We start from the raw sequence: 18,520 nt of genomic DNA, 5'->3' as shown, positions 1-18,520 counted from the left end.
CCTCCAGCACCACTTCCAGTGGCAACGTAAGCTTTCCCAAGATTTCTCCCACACAAGTGCTAACCAAGCCCACATGTGCTTAGCTTCAGTCATTAGGCAAGAGCAGAGAACTGGTTATGGCTGCTGGGAAATACAACCTTTGTGTGACCAGCAGTTCAGAACCTTGGACCTTTGCACCTGCATAATCTTTGTTTGGACTTTTAACTGACTTAACTTTTTAGTAAAAGAGTCTGGGGTGAACGCATGAAGATCTTGTACTGTGTATGTGTCTGTCCTGTGGCTTTAGGAACGGTTAGTCATACTCAAGATTAAATCACTTAACACTCAGTAGTGAGATTCCTTTGTCCTGTTCCAAAAACTGATGCATTTTGTTCCTTCTCAAATGGGTGGCAAAAAAAAGTGGTGTGAGTTGGAAGTGCACATGACACACTCAGCTGACTGAACCACACCCGCTGAAATACACGGTGATGTAGTGGGTAGAGAACTCGATTTGCATCCAGAGTTCGATTCCTAGGTTACAGGCACTGCCAGTGCATCTTTTCAGCTCGGCACATTATGAACCCGCCCCACACCACAGAATGCCTAGCAGTGGCAGACGAATACAGTGCTTCAGTCAAACACAGAGGAAAGTCAAACATGTCCAAGATAATTCAGTAGAGCCGGCTCTATACTCAATGTCCATGTGAATGATTACTTTTACAATTACGTCAAGATTTTCCCAAGCTCATATAATACAAATGACAAAATACTTGGAAGCATTTCATGTATTTCAAGTGTGAAAATGAAACAGTACCCATCGCTGACTCTTGTGGCAAGCAGACACTTCTGCCATATTAAAGTTAGTTTAGTTATAAGTTAAGCTTCTATTCCTTTGACATTAACAGTAACGATAAACTCTGTTCCTTCCTGCCACCAACTGACAGAGTAATGGTCTGGTTAATATCCTTGAACCCTGCAATATAATAAACCTGGAACATCTTGAAATAATCCAGTATCTGCGTGCACAGACGGTGTTCCTTGCATATCGGTGGTTGTGATGTCACTGCGTAGAACACAACGTTAATTCATTTCCTTTTTTGGTCTCCTACGGTGGATCATAGTTTTAAAAAAATTATTATTAGCCTATAAGTCATACAACGTTGTGGAATCGGACAGGGATCAATACAATACCCATTATTTGCCATTAGCGCTCTCTGAATCAACCACTTTTTGCTGATCCATTATCCTGATAGTTTTCCCTGCGTTGTCCATATTTCTGATTAACGTTTCCAGCCTCCTCTTGATTTTCTTCTGGTCCTCCAAGGCACAGCTTATCACGATGCTCTGAAACTTTTGATCGATTGGCACCGGGGGAACTTCGGTGACGCAGGCTGCATGCAAAGAGATCAGTCGTTTTCTTCCGTTGTCCAGGTCGTCCAACACTTTCGCGACGATTTCATTAATCAGAGAAGTAGCTTTACGCAGAGCGTCCTCCTGTTGAGGGGTTCGGATGGTTTCCACGGAAACCTCCACAGTCAGGGTCCGTCCCAACAAACGGTCGGCCGTTACTGTGAGCTCTTCTCGTTCCCCTGTAAAAATGAGACTGTCCGTCAGTGGTTGGGAAATTCCGAGATAGCCTACATGCAGGTACTGGTATTTAAACGAGACAGTCCGTAATATGGCTAGCCTAAAATCGCCCCCATTATATACAAGGCCTCAATAAATATATGCAGATATTGCCTTCTGCAAGACAACACTGCAGTTATACAGCTAAAGGGGGTCGCGTGAATGAATCCACAGCAAACAGATCCTACCGTCGCTGATGTTGCGCATTTCTTGGCTGTTCTTCATTGACTGAATCATTTCCAACAAACTCTCCTTCTCTTGTTCCAATGCGCTTGCCGTCTCTCTTAACGCTTCCACCCTGTAAAACAAAGTGGGGTACTTCGTATTAAAAATACTGTACTTTTAGTATTTTGAACAGCAAAACGGATAAACCTTTTTACAAACTCCTTTTATGGCATTGCTGTCAACTTCGACACCCAATGAATGTATAACTTAGGGTTTGATTGCGTACTACCAATTTTGAGCATGGCAATTAGTTTGAGCACGGACGTTTGGAGTAGCTCACAGCATATAACTATCAAATTAACTTTACACAACAGTTGTCATGCGGAAGAATAAACTTGCACACACATTAGGCTACACGCCACATGACCAACCAACTTTCAAAAAATAAAACTAACACCTTCGAAGAATCACATGGAAGCTTCATAGGCAGCTGATCTCACGGGCTCGCATGACTAAACAGAGACCCCATATTGTAATATAGAAGTAAATTGGGAACACTTCTAACTCGGACAATGCCAATTGCTGGACAACAACAGACAATATTTGTTAGGAGTAGCCTATATATTTTCCACAAAAACCCAAATTATTTGACTCATTTTTTATAAATATAAAAACAGCGCTGAACAAGTGTAGCTCAGCGCGAGACGTCTGAATCAGCACTTTCGTCTAAATGAATCTTTTGCCTGGCATTAAACTTGTTGAGCTCAATTCATGCCCATAATTGAAACGACCATAGATGTGATTCAATTTCTACATTGGAAATATGAGCGTGTTTATGTTCCCAAAGCCAGCGGCAGTTTTCGTCCTTTCACCGCACCTAACGAGTGTTACGGTTTATAAGTGTTACAGCTACTGTCAATGCCCCTTTACACGATTGCTTTAAAAATATTAATATATAGCGCGGAATAATACAATTTCGGAATCTGAACTTAGCAAATTTGTCTCCCAGCGTCACAGCAAGCTATATTTTTTCCGAGCTGCATGCATGTGATCACATTTAAGAACCAGGCGGTTCCCAGCGTTACCTCATTTCCAGTTGGTCCATTTGTTCCAGCAGCCTCCCGGAGCGATCCGCCATCGACATGGTCCTGCTGAATCTGCTCGCCTTGCCGGCGTCATTCATTTTCGCTTGTATTTTTGTTTGAGCCATTTCTATTTGCGTTCGACACGTCTGCTGTAGCGAATATCAACACTTTCCTAAGACACGAGGCTTAGATAGTCCCAGGAGTAAGTTCTAGACGCTTCCACCGGCAGCGCCCCTGAGTAAACATTTCCAAACATGGGTCGGAACTCCCCCCACCCTGACCTCGCCGTGCCTTCGGACGTGATTGCGGAACGCCTTTGGAGTGCTGCCAACTGCTGCGACTGCTGATGGTGCGGAGGTGTCGCGTAATACGCAACCGCCGCACTCCCGATGCACCAAGGCTTGGGGCCGAACCTCAAAAAAAAACGTTAGTCAGAATAATACCCCGGACAAAGGAAGCTATGACCGCTGATAAACTTTATTGAACCGAAAAATACAGTACTGCTTCTGCCCTCTTTGCGTTTTTATTTTATTTACAATAACTTTTTATCACAGGCCAGCAGTTATTTAACATTTATTGATTACAAATGACTCAAGAGATTCATTATTTTTAAGTTCCTTGAAATGTCCCAGTCAAAATTCCAGAAGGCTTCTCTGTAATGCTTCTTCCATCTCTGCAGGAAAGAAGGGGGGGTGGGGGGGTGGGGGGGGGGAGATTTACATGCTATTACATCCCAAGGTATGTCTCTCAAATTGCATTACATACATTGCATTCCTCTGCAATGTAAAGCTACCAAAAAGTTGTCAGATGTGCCAAGTTTTCACAACATTCTCTAAATCATCTACAACGGTTGTAGAAGCCCAGTGCAAACTCGCCATACACCTTGTGATTTAACTGAACATACCCCTAAAGAGAGGCCATTCTCCATGCATGCACGCATGGCTGGGGAGGACAGCCCTATCCCAAAAAGTAAGAAAAGTGAATCGATGGCTCGCCACCTGAGGTAGAACTTTTCAAATCCTATTCCACTGAATTCAAGCACCAACAAAAAGCTGTACAGTAGGTTAGGGGAGGGAGAGGGAGGGAAAGTGAGTGAGAGAGAGAGGGAGGCAGAGAGAGAGAGGGAAAGTGAGAGAGAGAGAGAGGGAGGGGGAGCGAGAGAGAGGGAAAGTGAGAGAGAGAGGGAGGGAGGGGGAGAGAGAGAGAGAGAGATGGTGAAGTACAGGGAGGAGGAGACGCACCTCTCTCCCCCTCCGCCTGCTCCTGCGCCTCTTCTGCGCTCAGGGCCAAAGCGCGCTTCAGATCCTCGTCGCATTCCTCTGCAAGGGGAGAGCAAACGCAGCGCTGCGCAGGTCAGACGGCACGTCAGGGCGCATTCCGCAGAGAGCGCCTCCGCAGGCACAGGCCGGGGTGAGTGGGCGATAAATAAAAATAACCACTGAAGCAGAGAGGGCACAGGGCAGGGGGCGTACGCCTCAGCCTGCTGGTGTCTATCTGTGGACGTGTCTGCTTGTGTCAGTGTATTTTTTTGGATAACATAACAATGATAAGAGAAGGCCGTTCAAGCCCAGCAAAGCTCGCCATTTTCCTGACTACGTTGTACCTAGTGTTCTGATTACCTGCAGACTGGATAGTATCCAACACCGTATCAAGCCTGGTCTAGAAAAACCCCAGAGTTTCTGCCTCTACTACATGACATGGCAAATATACAGATTAGTTTACTAATCGTATTTAAAAATTACATGTAAAATGACCATGAAAATATATAAGTAGCAACATTCTTCCTCAAAGGACATCAGACAAAGCACGAAAATGGCTGCTCTGCGCCTGTTTGAGAAGAAAGAAAACAGGCAGTTCGGAAACGGTGACGCACCACTGTCGCCCTCTGCTCCCCTCCCGGTCTCCTCTGCTCCCCTCCCGGACTCCTCTGCTCCCCTCCCAGGCTCCTCCGCGCTCAGAGCAACAGCACGTTTCACCTCCTCAAATTCTTCCGCTAGAAAAAAAACGAAACAAAACATTCTTCATTCAAACAATGGAACTGTATGAAAGCCAAAGCCCTCTAACCCCATATCAAATTCTCGTTAGGAAGTCCGAATATTACAGACGTCTAACGGACAATCCTCATTTCAACAGCATGCAGAGCAGCTGGGACTGTAATAAAGGCTCATTTAGAACCAACTGTTTTTTTTACTTTACCAATTAGCATTAAAGCACATCAGCAGCGTTCACATATAAACACGCTCCATTTTAGCTTTTGAGGCTTAGGAACTGGTCTTGTACCGGAGGTTGCATTTTCAAATCCCCTATGGGGCTCTGCCACTGTCCCCTTGGGGAAAGTTCTTAGCCGCGAGCGTACACACATCTTCAGTAAACACCTAGCTGTGTGCGAGTCAGGGGATGTTATAAAAAATGTAAGCAGTATAATTAAGCAGGCAGATTAATAAATAATTTATTGGGGTGACCGTGGAGAAAGGGCACAGCTAGTGGGGATTGGACAGGAGTTTCTGGGGCTACGCCTTGCTCATTCTGGCAAACGCTGGCTGTCCCAAGTACAGGGGCATCCGATTCAGAGGCAAGCACTTAACTGATAAGCACATTATTAGTAATACGTTTGGCTTATCCAGGGCTATTTGCACAGCTGCCATTTTCACACGTTATCCGTTCTTACAGCGGGGCACTGGGTGGAGCACACCGCACTCGCCTTTCGTTTCCAGGGAGACCTCCTCGGCCTTCAGCACCCTGAGGCCGTCCCCGGCGTCCGGCCCGCGCAGGCTGGCGCAGGGCTCCAGGGGGCAGTGGCGAGCGTGGAAGTGGCTGTGGAAGCTGGGCACGTCGGCGGCGCTCTCCGGGCAGGAACCGCAGAGCACGCGCACGCGTTTCCCCGGGGAGCCGTGGCGGCGGCGCGCGTGCTCCTTGGCCAGCAGGTAGTGGGGGGTGCGCAGGCCGCAGGGGGGGCAGGCGTAGGAGCACAGGCCCTCCCCCGCCAGGCGCCTCATGCAGTGGGTGAAGGCGGCCTTCTGGTCGGCCCCGCCCTCCTCCGCGCCCATGCAGGGGCAGAGGAGCTCGGCCGAGAGGCCGGGCGCGCCCGCAAGGGAGGGGCCGGTCTCTCCGGGCCCCGCCGCCTCCTCCTGCTCCTCCTCCGCCGCCTCCTCCTCCTCCTCCTCCTGCTCCTCCTCCGCCTCCTCCTCCTCCTCCTCCAGGCGGCAGTAGTCGCGGGCGTGCAGGCTGCGGTAGTGGCGCAGGAAGTCCTCCTCGGAGTCCAGCTGCATGCCGTCGCAGAGCCCGCAGAAGCGGCGCGGGTCCGAGCGGCCGGCGTGCTGCAGCTGGCAGTGCCGCGCCAGCGTGGGCGCCTTGAAGAAGCGCTGGCCGCACTCGCCGCACAGGAACTTGTGGAAGCTGTGCGCCCCCACGTCCCCGCAGTGCGCCCGCACCTCCGCCTCCGAGCCAAACACGTCCTCGCACATCCGGCAGAGCCAGCTCCGCCCCTGGCCCCGCCCCCGGCCCCGCCCGCCGCCCGAGGGCCCCGCCGGTTCGGTGGGCGCGGCATCCGCCGGGGAGGAGGGGGGCTTGGCGGGTTCGGCCTTTGCTAGGGAGGGGGGCTTGGCGGGCGCGGCCTTTGCTAGGGAGGGGGGCTTGGCGGGTTCGCTCTTTGCTAGGGAGGGGGGCTTGGCGGGTGTAGGCGGTCCTGGGACAGGGGCGGGGGCGGGCGGGGCCTCCCGCTCGCGGTAGAAGGTGTGTCCCGCGTGGGCGTCCCGCACATGCGCCAGGACGTCCTCCTCCCGGGGCGCGTCCGTCCCGCAGCGCCGGCACCGGAACAGGAAGTTGGAGAGGTGGGCGCCGCCGTGGAAACGGCTCATGTGCAGCCGGGCGATGGCGGCCTCGCCCATCTCCTTCCCGCACACGCCGCACCTGTGGAAGATCTGATTGGCCGCCAGCAGGTGCCTGCGGGCGGCGGCCTCCTCGGGGAAGCTCAGCCCGCACTCGCAGGCCCAGGCGGTGGCCCCGCCCCCGCCCCCCTGTCTCCGCCTCTTGGCGGGGGACTCCTCCGCGTCGCGGCCCGCCTCCTGCCGTTTGGCCGGCCCGGAGGGCGCCCCCTGCTGGTGGAGGTGGCAGTAGTGCAGCAGGGCCTCCGGCACGGTCCGGAAGGCCGAGACGCGGTGCTGCGTCTGGCTCTGGTGGGCCGCGGCGTCCGCCTCGCTGGGGAAGGTCCGGCGGCACCGCGAGCAGCGCCCGAACGCGCACAGCCGCCGCAGCACCTCCGGCACCGTCTGCGCCGCCTCTGCCACGGCCCCGCCCTGCCGGCACTGCACGCTGGGGGAGGGGCAAACGCAGACGCTCAAAAACCGCTGCGAAACAGCGCCGACTACAGGAGGAGGAAAACCCTGCAGCTTTGACATACTGACAAAACAGACTTTTAAAAATCACTGACTGTCATCCTATTGGGTGACCATAAGACGGCCAATCAGCAGCAAGGCCTCACAGTTTCTGCGCGACTGATGAAAAACCCGTCACGTGATCAGATGGAAGCTGTACGACCTTGCTGCTGATAGATAATGGCGGTTACGTTTTTGTTTTATCCTGAAGGAGCCTCTTTAGTTTGGCTGTTTACTGTCTGCTTCAGGTATAACTACAAAGGAAAAGACTAAAAGAAAGGTAATACACCTTATGTTGGCGACGACCGTTATTGTGTATGTGGATACACACTCACGCAAACACACAGTCCTGTATTGCTATCCTTGTGGGGACCTCTCACTGACTACATTCATTCCGTAACCTCTAACCCTAACCCCAACCACTACAAGCCTAACCTTAACCCTAACCTTAACCTAATTGTAAAGCTAACCCTAAGTCCCAACCCTAAAGCAGCCTCTTGACTTTGTGGGGACCAGCAAAAGGTCCCCACAAAGATAGTATTACAAGTTCACACACACACTTACCTGAAGTGTGCCCGGGCCTCCATGTGTGAGCTCAGCGTTCTCCTGCAGGAGGAGCACCTGACGCAGAAGGGCACCTCCTTGCAGAGAGCGATCAGCTGGTTCTGGGCGTAGCGCGGGACTGGAATGGGCATGGCGGCCTGGGGCGTCTTTTCTGCAGCCCGACCGCGAGAGAGAAACACACGCAACCAATCAGCAACGCTCTCCCAGGAGAAACACGCCGACCAATCAGCAACGCTCTCCCAGGAGAAACACGCCCACCAATCAGCAACGCTCTCCCAGGAGAGAAACACATGCACCAATCAGAAACGCTCTCCCAGGAGAGAAACACACGCACCAATCAGCAACGTTCTCCCAGGAGAAACACGCGCACCAATCAGCACAGAACAGAAACCCTATGCATCTCTCCAGACTGATTTTTGCATTAGTACAACAGATTCATTTACCTGGTGCCCTCTAGTGGAGATTGTGAGGTAAAACACATTCCTGGAGGCCCTGACTTGCCTTTAATCTGTCTGACACCTAAAGGCCCAGATCAGTGACCTGCTATCTGACAGACCACCCCCTGCATTTCTGCACCCACGCCCCCGCCCCGCCACACACACACACACACATACACAAAGCACTTGGGCAAAATTCAGCAGGGTGGGAGGGAGAAAGAGGAGGGTCTGGGCGGGGCAGGTTGGGGGCGGGGTTTAATGCAGAGGCACACCACTCAGAGTAAGGTGCAGGTGAGATGGAGCAGAGAGGGCAGTGCCAGGGGGAGGCGTGGGCGGGGCTTAAGGCTGAAGCTCACCGCTCAGAGTAGTGGACTGGGGACGGGGCAGGGGCGGGGTTTAAGGCTCACCGCTCAGAGTGAGGGGCGGAGCAGGGTGGGGGCGGGGTTTAAGGCTCACCGCTCAGAATGATGACATGGGGGCGGGGCAGGGGCGGGGTTTAGGCAGACACTCACCGCTCAGAATGATGGCATGGCTGATGTGGTTGCGCGCTGCCATGTGCTGTAGACACTGGTCCCTCAGGTTGAAGAGCAGGCAGCAGCAGGGACAGGCGAAGCACTGGATCAGCTGGAAGGACAGGCCACTCCCATGGCTGGGGGAGGAATGCTGGGGGGGGGGGGGATCAGCCTAAAAACAGTGTCTGGGGCATTTTCACTTCCTAGTATACAATGGCTTAACTACTAAACATAAACCAAAGCCCCTTAAGATTTCTTTTTCAAAAGAGACCTGGCCAATACAGGAGCCGTAAAATAAAAGTAGAAAAAAATCCACATGAAAAAGCAAGAAACAGAAACACAGAACACACACCCCAGTAAAGCAAACCCCCAGAACAGCCAATCAATCACAGCCGAGAGAAACAGACACTCCACGTGTATCTATGATACCAGGGCTTCCTGTGCACCTATTAGCCTCAGCTGTGTCTATGACAGGAAAATAATAAAACATCTGTTAATTACATATTCTTGCCTGATACAGCCACACACACACTCACAAGCACATACACACACAGATATACGGACACACTCACAAACACACACACACACACACACGTACTCACACACACACACAGAAAAACACACACACACACTCCCATCCCACAGGCTCCGGCGTCCCACCTTGGACCTGTAGTGGTTCTGCCAGGCCTCTTTGGTCTGGAAGCTCTTGCCGCAGGCGACGCAGGCGTAGATCTCCGACGGGCCCCCCCGCAGCGTGACGGCGGGGTCGCAGGGCGAGTGGTCGAACCTGCGGACACAGACGCGGCCCGCCCCCCCCCTCGGTTAAGACCCCCGCCAGAGCCTTGCTTCGACGCCCACCCCCCCTGTGACAGAACGCCCCGAGCGCCGCCGCGACCTTTTCAGGTGACCCTCCAGCAGGGGGACGCCGTCGAACGTCCGGCCACAGTTGACCACGGGGCAGGTGTGCGTGGAGGGCCGGCGGGAGCCGTCGGGAGGGGCGGCGGGCCTCCGCTTCATCCATCCGGTGTGCACGGCCCCGGGTTTGGGCCCTTGGGGCGGGGAAGAGGGCGTCAGAGTCACTACGCTTTCCTCGCACGAGCTTACACACCAGCTGCTGTGTCTTCCGCGACTGAAGTGGGCTACAGTTTGAACTTGGGCTACACTGCATAACAGGGCCATACTGGCATAAGAAAACACAGCTAGGCAGATATCAGTTATTGATTTTTTAAAAACATATATTTTTAGGGCTTTTTTTTTTAGCTTTATTGGACAGGACAGTGTAGAAAGACAGAAAACATGGGGAGTGAAAGACACGGAAGGAGAGAGAGAGACAGGGGAAAAGATAGAAAGAACGGGGAGTGACAGACAGGGAGGGGGAAAGAGAGAGAGAGAGAGAGAAAGAGAGAGAGACATGCGTCAAAGGTTGCGCAGTCAGATTCGAACCGCCTACATCATGGCTTGTAACGGGCGTGCGGTCAGCGCTCGAAAAGGCTACACCACAAGACGCCCCTCCACTCGCCTGGCACCTCACCTGGCATCTTTAGCCACATGTCGACGCAGTGCTTGGCGCTGCGCGTCTCGCCGCTGCTGGCGTTGAAGGCCAGCTCCTGGCGCCCGTGAGCTTGCTGGGAGACGATCTTCTCCTGGAACGAACCGGGAGCGCGGGGCGTCAGAACGGCGCGAAACCGCGGCTAATCAGCGCGGCTAATCAGCGCGGTTAATTAAGCGGCCAAAGTGTGAAAAAGGGGGGCAACTAAATCACCGACAAGCTGCGGACAGGGCCGAAACAGACCCGGTAAAAGCATTTCACAACTTCAGCCAAAAGGGGCGGCTTCAGCAATATGTCTGTCCTTTTTTTTTTTTTTTTTTTGAAAGCAACAGCACACAGAGAGGCTGTAAAATGAGAGGGTGCATTAAGCATGTCCTCTCATCCAAAGCCACACAGCTGTGACATTATTTGCCCGGCACCATCACGTTCGCTTTCGTTTCTAAATGTGGGCCGGGCCATTTTATGCAAACGAACGTTGGGAAAAAAACAGAGGCGACGGCGTGTTGCCGGGGCGACCCGACCTGACCTTGAACGCTCGGCACTTCTCGGCTCTCTCCTGCTTCTCGGTGGCCACTTGGTGAGCCAGCCGGTCGAGCGTGGACGCCACCTTCGCCTTCTGCCTGTCCACCTGGTCTTCGACCTGCGAGCAAACCAGACCGCGCTGACCCCAGTGTCACCGGGTATGCACAGCATTCCAGACAGACGCTTAACAGTCCAGCCTGAGTCACTCTCCAGGTGCACTTACTGTGCCAAGACTCTACATTAAACTGAACAGATATAATCAGATATAGTGCAGTTTGTGCTGTTTTTCTTTCTTCTGCCGACTGAAGACCCCAGTCAATACTGTCCAACAGAAAGTGCTAACGCTGTGAACAGCAGCATCAAACTGGAATTTGTACTAAAAGCTGACAACTACTGTAATATTGCCAAGATGAATGTTTAGATACTTCCTATAATAACATGACGCGACAGCAACATTGCTATTACCATTCTGCAATACCTTCAATGCCAAAGACATCCAATAGGCATGAAGTAAACAAAAAAATCCTTAGTTTTCACAACATAGTGTGTAAGTAAACAAGGACAGCACTGTAATTCCAATATGTTCAGCCTTATTGCTCATTAAGATGCATCTTTTCTGGTCAAGAGTGAAAACAGCACTAACCTTTCTGAGCATTAACTGAGGCACCTTGTGCAACAGTGTGAATACAGTGACCCACCTGAGATTTGTAACTTCACGTATCTGAATACAGGCCCAGTTGTCTAATCACTACAACAGAACACCTGCTTTTCTGAGTTAACTTAAATTTGGCTAATGCACTCCCCATCAATCAAGCAATCATGTTCACTCAATCACTGACCGTCCTGTGAACAGGAAAGTCTTCATTCTCCCCATCGCTCAGCAAGTCGATGTATTCCAGCACTGGTCTCAGAGGTCCTTCCTAGTGTAAAACATGTTGACAGGATAGAGAGAGAACAAGCTGTGACGACATAACGACAACCACTGTAGCCTAATAGGGTGATTACCTCGTGCCCATGCATTACATTTGGTCTTCACAGCAAGGGCGATGCTTGCTAACTATAAATGCAGTAGCAGGAAGCACTTCTTACTCCATTTCATTGCCCAGCTGAATTGCTGCTGCAATGGCATAATATGACTTCAACGGCCACTTACAGAAACGAACTCCACTTCATCCTCGTCCGTCACAGGCGAGGTGGCCATCATTAACCATGCCTATTGTCTGTGAAAACAAGACTAATTCACAAAAGAGCACGGTACATTGGCTACAGCGTTCTAAATTACAGTTAGCTAATTGGCTAATGTTGTACCGACCCGTTAACACAATTTCAGGACCGAGACTAAACTTTTTTGAAAGGACATACAAGACTGAATTAACGTTCAGATAACCTCAATGACTATTTTGGTACTTTCAAGCTTCTCTCATCATGCGCCCAATCTAAATGTATACGCAATTATGTTGAGTCACGATGCTACCGTGCCCCGTCCTGCATAAGGAAGTGGGTTTAACTCACGTTCTATCCGGTGCTGTGATTGAAAATGGCCCTAACCAAGAAAGTAGCTATCATAACCCTCTTTGACGTTAGCCAGCGACTACTAGTAAACAACAGGACCAAACATCGTCGACTGGATAGCGACTTATTAAAATGCCTATATAAGCAAAATACAAGATTAGATTGTTAATGTAGTAGTTTGGCAGTTACAATAAAAACTTGCTGCAAGACATCATTGCACCATTGCCACCCCTTACGTATGTGATGTTTTTTGCACGATTGCATTTTTATCGATAGTAAAGTGAAGTCCAGAGAGTACATTCTCAATGCATTCGGGTCGTGCACCAGCTACACTGGGCTGCGTTATACAAACACATGAACCATGAAATGCAAGTCCAGGAAACGAGCGAGGAAGCTAAGCAAGTAGCCTACCTCCTAATCTTGCGGCGTGCACTTGTAATTTAGCTAACTCCGAACAGTAGGCTAATGTATCAATATTCACGTTACTTAGCTAGTCAGGTTAGCCAGCAAGCTTTAAATGGTCATTCGATAGCCAACAGTATTTACTAGTATTTAGCCAATAAATCCAAAATAGCTACAGGTTAGCAATGGTTAGGTTACCATTGCGAAATTAATAGCCGAAGTTCAAAAACGCTGTCCAACGCAAATCTTAAACAATGCAATCTCTGAATTATTTAGCTACTTATCTCAAAGTGCTAACATATGCTAGCTGCTTACCTCCTGTGTTATTTGTCTTCGCGCGAAAGTGCTCTGGTGTATGCTGCGTTTACGTCACTTGCGTCGAGGTTACATTGTGAACCTGCGCCGTACGTCACTGTTCCGAGCAGAACAAATATTGCAAGTAAATGGCAATATTATATTCAATCAATAGTAAACCTCTAACATCATGTAAATGGTCATTTTGCGAATATGCGTAATTTAAATGGATAGTAAAATCGGTTAATTTAACGAAGTTAATCTACCTAACACTTCCCTCCCAGGACGTCAATCAGTGTCTACAATGTGGTTTGTGATATGTTTAGAGGAATTGTTTATCCTCATAAGCCATGTTATGTCAGAAATATCGATACATGGAACGAAGAATAAAAAATCCCATGTGCACATTGTGCTTATTGTGGTATATTGCTAACAATTACATAAAACGGTTACAAAATTTAAATTGATAAACTTAGGTGGGTCAATAGGCTCCTAATTTGGTTGTTAAGTATTCTTTTTTTCCCCTTAAACTTATTAACACAGTACAGGTTTGGCTCGTTATCATTTGCTTTGTTTTTGAAGTCTTTTTTTATCATTATCTTTGTTCCTTTGCTGATGTCACTTCACTGGCTGCAGGTCGCTGCCAGGATCAAGTTCAAAGTCCTGACCCTCGCCTACACTGCAGCCAACAGGACGGCCCCTGTCTACTTACAGGACATGATTCGATTCTATAGGCCTACACCTGTTTGACCACTCCGTTCTGCCGCAGCAGGCGCCTTGCACCGCCTCCCATCCGAGTAAAGGGTTCTCGCTCATCCCTATCACAGAGCTTCGCCACCCTAGCTCTCCAGTGGTGGAACGAACTCCCTGTCCCTCTTCGAACCACTCCCTCATTACCCATCTCTTCAGATTATACAGGCCTGGACTAACTGCCACCACTCTGTGGATCATTTCACTTAAATTCCCCTCTTTCATGCCACTCATGTACCTCCATTCCAGCACTAATTGTACTTTGTATTATCGTCCTAATGTTGTAGCTTGTACTGCCCCCTAGTTTGACTTAGCCTAAATTAGGTCAGAATAATGTTCACTGTGTGAACTGGACTGTGTTCTTGGCAATGAATAACTGTACAAAATGAGTATTGTACCTTATTGAACCTGTGTGTTGTAGTTGTTCCAATGACCTTGATATGCACTTTTCGACGTCGCTTTGGATAAAAGCGTCTGCTAAATAAATGTAATGTAATGTAATCTACGAAATTGTTAATTTTACTGGCCACATGCCCACACTTTCACCAGTTAGGAGCCCAGTGACTCACCTCAGTCTTTAAGTTGATCAGTTATATTTTTAAATAATTTTTTTAAACCTCTTTTTATGTAATTGTTTGCAATATAGCACAATAAGTACAATGTGAACATACATTTTATTCTTCATGCCATGCATAGCTATTGCTAACATAATATTGCTGAAGAGGGTAAAATAATTCGTCTAAATATGAAAAGCACCTAATTAAGAAAAATGAACAGCTTGTTAAAGTTCTTAGATTGAAACTGTGGTTGGAACAGGAACCAGCATACACTGGGGGTCCTCAGATCGAGGGTAGGAACTACTGGCCTAATGCGTTCAATAATATATTGTATGAATTCCCTTTTTTAAGAGTTACTTTTAGGAATGTGCCTTCAAATTATTTCTGAAAAAATACTTTGTCAAATTGCTATGCACAAGTGTTTCATTACAACACTTAAACATGACTTTTCATTATTCTTTTTAAAAATAGCTACACATATATGTATTTACTTATTTTTAAACAATAGCTACTTTAAAACTATATTAATTCCAGATCTTATAATTAGACTTATAATTTAACATTTACTAAGTGGCTAGCCCATTTATTAATTTCTATTATTATTTTATTAAGAACCTTCTCACATCGTTATTACAGACCTTTGTACAACACTACTGCCGTGTAATATGAAAGTCCATTCCAGAAAAAAAAGAAAAAAGAAAAATCAATAGAATTTTGTCATCAAAAAGATACAAAAAGGTCAAAGGTCTAAGAAGTGCTGGAATAGTGGAATGAGACAGATAATTAGCTTTAACTTCATTCGCTGACAAACAGTCTACATGCCTGCAATTTCACTGCTGTTCTGGCGGTGGATTTTCAAGCTGGTAGTGTTATATTTCAGGCAAATATTAAAATCAGTAGATGATGCAGTACAATTAGATTAGAATGAGATACAACCTCTCAAAAGCGGCATGTTGGGCCTCATTCACAAAACATTTCTTAAATTGTTCTTGTTTTTGTTCTTTAAAATGTTCCTAAGAAAAGCCAATATGAGATTCATGACACATGTGCAGACCTTTGTTTTTGTGTATGAGATGATGAATGCTGACTGTAAATTTTATGTGCAATCATGTTCATGTGACTAACATAAGGAAACAGCCAAGAACAAATACAGACAAGAAAAAAAAGAAGATGAATGCTGAAATGTTCTGGGTAACGTTCTTACAGTTTATGATCAAATGTGATCGTACGCACGTTTCATGAATGAAGCCGATTGAGAGCACACGATTCGCATTGAAATAAACACACAATGGATTATGAAAGGATGCTATAGCTTAAATTAAGAGAAGACTGATCTATGAGGGGGTGGGTAATTATTTAGACACAATTTATAAATTAAAAAGTTAGTTGCTGAAATGTATTCATTACTGACAGCAATTAAAAGACTGAAAGTACACAAATCCCCGGGCACATACTGACTTTTTGAAAGGTAGACTATACGATATGTATATGGACGGCTTTCCCCAAATTTGCTCTCTACCTGCAATTGCAGAGAACTATACAGAAAAATAGTGTGTTCTGGTGCCACTGCATTAAATTACCAAGGTGTATGGCACAGGCAGTAGCATCAGTTATATAGTGTTATGCAGATATACTGTATGTATGTATTGTACATTGGGAATATTACCTTTGTAGCTTTTGACCCATGGGAACAATGATAATTGCTGTATATGGTGGGATTGATGTACTCCTAGCTGCCAATGAAAAAGCTTTGACACAGTAGTGGTTGCAGCCTAAGACGCCATCAATAGAGAGATGCAACAAAAAACTTTTTTATTTCCCTGTAAAGTGCACATGGACAAATTCTCAAAGTACTGGCTAAATGGATGGAGTATGTCTCCCCTTTAAGACTAGAATTTACTCAATTATAGAATGAACAAAATGGAAGCTATTCTATATTGGTATAAACGTGTCATTGCAGGCTTGTTATTTGTCATTAAAATGGAAAGACAATTCGACGATAATGTAAACGGTCAGTACCTACACTTGCTTGGTGACGTTGAATTTTTTTTAACAATGTGTTGTCGGGATGTTAAAATCGGGTTTTGCAAATAAGAACCAGATCCTTGCATGTTAGTAGGTTAGAGAGAGAGGGGCTGTCATAGTTTTTACATATATAGCTCCAAAACACTACGCTTTCCCTAAACTCCCCATAAGCACTGCCCAAGGACCAGGCCCAAAGGAACGCTGGCTGTCCTGAACGGACAGCTCATATTGGGTCTAATGAGTAGGATTATGCGTTTACTTAAAACCCACAGTTCATGTTTGCACGCACGTGAACGCTTTTTGGATCCCATGTTTCGAGGAGAGTGTGGGCTATTCTGCGAGGAACACACCAAGTTCGGCTGGACACCTTTAAATTTCGCTCTCCTCGCCTGCGGCAGCTTTTCTGAGCTCAGATGCAGATCCTCGCATCCTCCTGCATGTGCTGCAAAAAAACGCCGCTTCGGCTATAGTGCTGAGTCATGGATAGTCGTCTTACATTGTTGAAATCGATGGCACTTCAAGGGTAGTCTGTAGGTCCTTGCTCCAGCGAAACAATTCCCCATGATCGCGCGAGCATATGTATTTTTGTATTTAGCGTAAAGCCGTAGCGGTTGTGAGCGCGCAGCAATTGCTGACCTGAATCGTGTTTTAGGATGATTGCTGCGGCGTTTTTGGTCTTGTTGAGACCGTATAGTATTCAGTGTGTACTGTTATTATTGCTGCTATTGCTCGGAACTATCGCTACAATTTTGTTTTTCTGCTGCTGGCACCGCAAGCTTCGTAGCGGGAAACATCCCATCAAATCTGTGCTTTCTGGGCGTTCGAGGAGCCGTGGTGAGTAAACCTCCATTGACGGCGACGCGATGATCCACCCTTGCAAATCATTATTCATGTCGTTTTTATATAATGACCCATTTAGAAATTGTCTGTACCTTGTGCTATTTATAATGATCTACTTGTCACACGCAGAAAGTGGTTGGACATTACATCTTAAACCAGGACTGCGACAGCCTCATGGCAACTAACTCCTCTATTAACTAAGGATGTCGTATTTTGTCTGGCATTGAAATCAAATTTCTTACCTTACGCGTTTATGTCCAGTTTAATAAATTATACATAACATGTCATAACATCCGTTTACAGGATTTCATATCAGACAGTATTTATTCTCACAGTTGTCTTGCGCAAATATAGCCCATAAAGGATATGTTAGAACACTTCTCATTTGTTCCAGAAGCTGGTTTCCGGACGCATCATTTTCGATCTGAGGTAAATAATATGCTTATTTGTATGTCAAGGTCACGGTAAGTTGCCTGGTCTTGTCAAATAATGAAAAATGAAAGGCTAGGACAAAGAAAGTTCTGGGTCTTAATTGAGTGGACGCCGCAGCCTAGCTACTCTCAACTGCATCTTAAACGCGATGTTGCCTTAAAATGCGCATTGCGCATGTGTGGTCAATGTATACTCCAATCCATGTTTGTATTTGACTGTTATAAAGATGATCTGAACTCAAATAAAATTTTGTTATGTGCTATGTATTTTCAAAGTTGTTTTTTTGGGCGTATGTGAACGCTCCACGATTTATCTCTGTCCTGCTGTCATCAATCAGTCTGTATGAATTAAGTTAAAAACAGCCAGCTACAATGGAATGATCTACAGGACAGTGCACTAATTCCACCTTTATTCAATACTAAATCAGTAGCCTGTTTACAGGAATAGATCAAGCCTTTGGAGTCATTCCTCTTCTGAGTGTGTCACAGCGTTATTTCCCTTGGGGCCCGTCCGATGTGTCATGTTTTGACAGTGTTACCGACATAGCCCTCGCCATGCCAGAAGGAGCGCGCGCGTTCGAGTCGCAGAAGAGGCCAAGCCACTCATAGACGTTCCCGAGAGCGACCAAGACGGATCAGCTCTGAGGAAACGCAAAGTGAAGAAGAGAGTCCAGCCGGAGTTTTACCACTCCGTGCAGGTTACCCCGACACGCAAACCAGTAGGTATTTTCTTCAGTTGCCACTGCACTTTTTGCATTTTTAATTCTACTGGTTCTGAAACGACCCATTGAAAAGTGAACATATGACTAATGCGCTGCAGAAACCAATTTAATAATTATGATGATGATGATGGCGAGTATTATTGTATTATTATTAGTATGGTGCTATTTGCAATTG

The 18,520-nt window shown here is 47.6% G+C and overlaps 3 protein-coding genes across 23 annotated transcripts in view; 1 reads left to right on the top strand and 2 right to left on the bottom strand.

The window, feature by feature from the left end:
* Positions 1–749: 749 nt before the first annotated feature.
* bag2 (BCL2 associated athanogene 2) lies at positions 750–3,173 on the bottom strand. The gene is made up of 3 exons (XM_064318009.1): positions 2,856–3,173; positions 1,794–1,903; positions 750–1,568 (listed from the first exon to the last, which is right to left on the bottom strand). Exons 1-3 carry the CDS (start codon positions 2,978–2,980, stop codon positions 1,174–1,176), a joined length of 630 nt encoding a protein of 209 aa, XP_064174079.1. The 5' UTR covers positions 2,981–3,173; the 3' UTR covers positions 750–1,173.
* Positions 3,174–3,314: 141 nt separating this feature from the next.
* Positions 3,315–13,133, bottom strand: znf451 (zinc finger protein 451). Of its 4 annotated transcripts, XM_064318008.1 has the most exons (14): positions 13,042–13,133; positions 11,966–12,032; positions 11,652–11,732; positions 10,817–10,930; positions 10,273–10,384; positions 9,637–9,790; positions 9,402–9,528; positions 8,742–8,892; positions 7,793–7,943; positions 6,548–7,166; positions 5,557–6,487; positions 4,729–4,848; positions 4,097–4,174; positions 3,315–3,528 (listed from the first exon to the last, which is right to left on the bottom strand). In XM_064318008.1, the coding sequence occupies exons 2-14, from the start codon at positions 12,014–12,016 to the stop codon at positions 3,488–3,490; spliced, it is 2,730 nt and encodes a 909-aa protein (XP_064174078.1). In that variant the 5' UTR covers positions 12,017–12,032; positions 13,042–13,133; the 3' UTR covers positions 3,315–3,487. The 4 variants fall into 4 exon arrangements, with proteins under 4 accessions (XP_064174078.1, XP_064174075.1, XP_064174077.1 ...); XM_064318005.1 differs by having other exon boundaries at positions 5,557–7,166; XM_064318007.1 differs by lacking the exon at positions 13,042–13,133 and adding an exon at positions 12,882–13,035 and having other exon boundaries at positions 5,557–7,166; positions 11,966–12,033.
* Positions 13,134–16,931: 3,798 nt separating this feature from the next.
* Positions 16,932–18,520, top strand: part of dst (dystonin) — a 207,711-nt gene continuing 206,122 nt past the window's right edge. For 4 of the 18 annotated variants that reach the window (XM_064317859.1, XM_064317867.1, XM_064317858.1 and 1 more), the window contains exons 1-3: positions 16,937–17,186; positions 17,590–17,621; positions 18,157–18,342. In XM_064317859.1, coding sequence (XP_064173929.1) covers positions 17,006–17,186; positions 17,590–17,621; positions 18,157–18,342 — 399 coding nt within the window. In that variant the 5' untranslated portion in view covers positions 16,937–17,005. Of the gene's footprint in view, positions 17,187–17,589; positions 17,622–18,156; positions 18,343–18,520 lie in introns of all 18 variants that reach the window. The other 14 variants (XM_064317870.1, XM_064317864.1, XM_064317863.1 and 11 more) reach the window with 8 other exon arrangements.

The sequence above is a fragment of the Anguilla rostrata genome, chromosome 18 (assembly GCF_018555375.3).
Source record: "Anguilla rostrata isolate EN2019 chromosome 18, ASM1855537v3, whole genome shotgun sequence".
In the NCBI taxonomy this organism is placed as follows: domain Eukaryota; kingdom Metazoa; phylum Chordata; class Actinopteri; order Anguilliformes; family Anguillidae; genus Anguilla; species Anguilla rostrata.
This window is presented reverse-complemented; position numbering and strand designations above follow the sequence as displayed.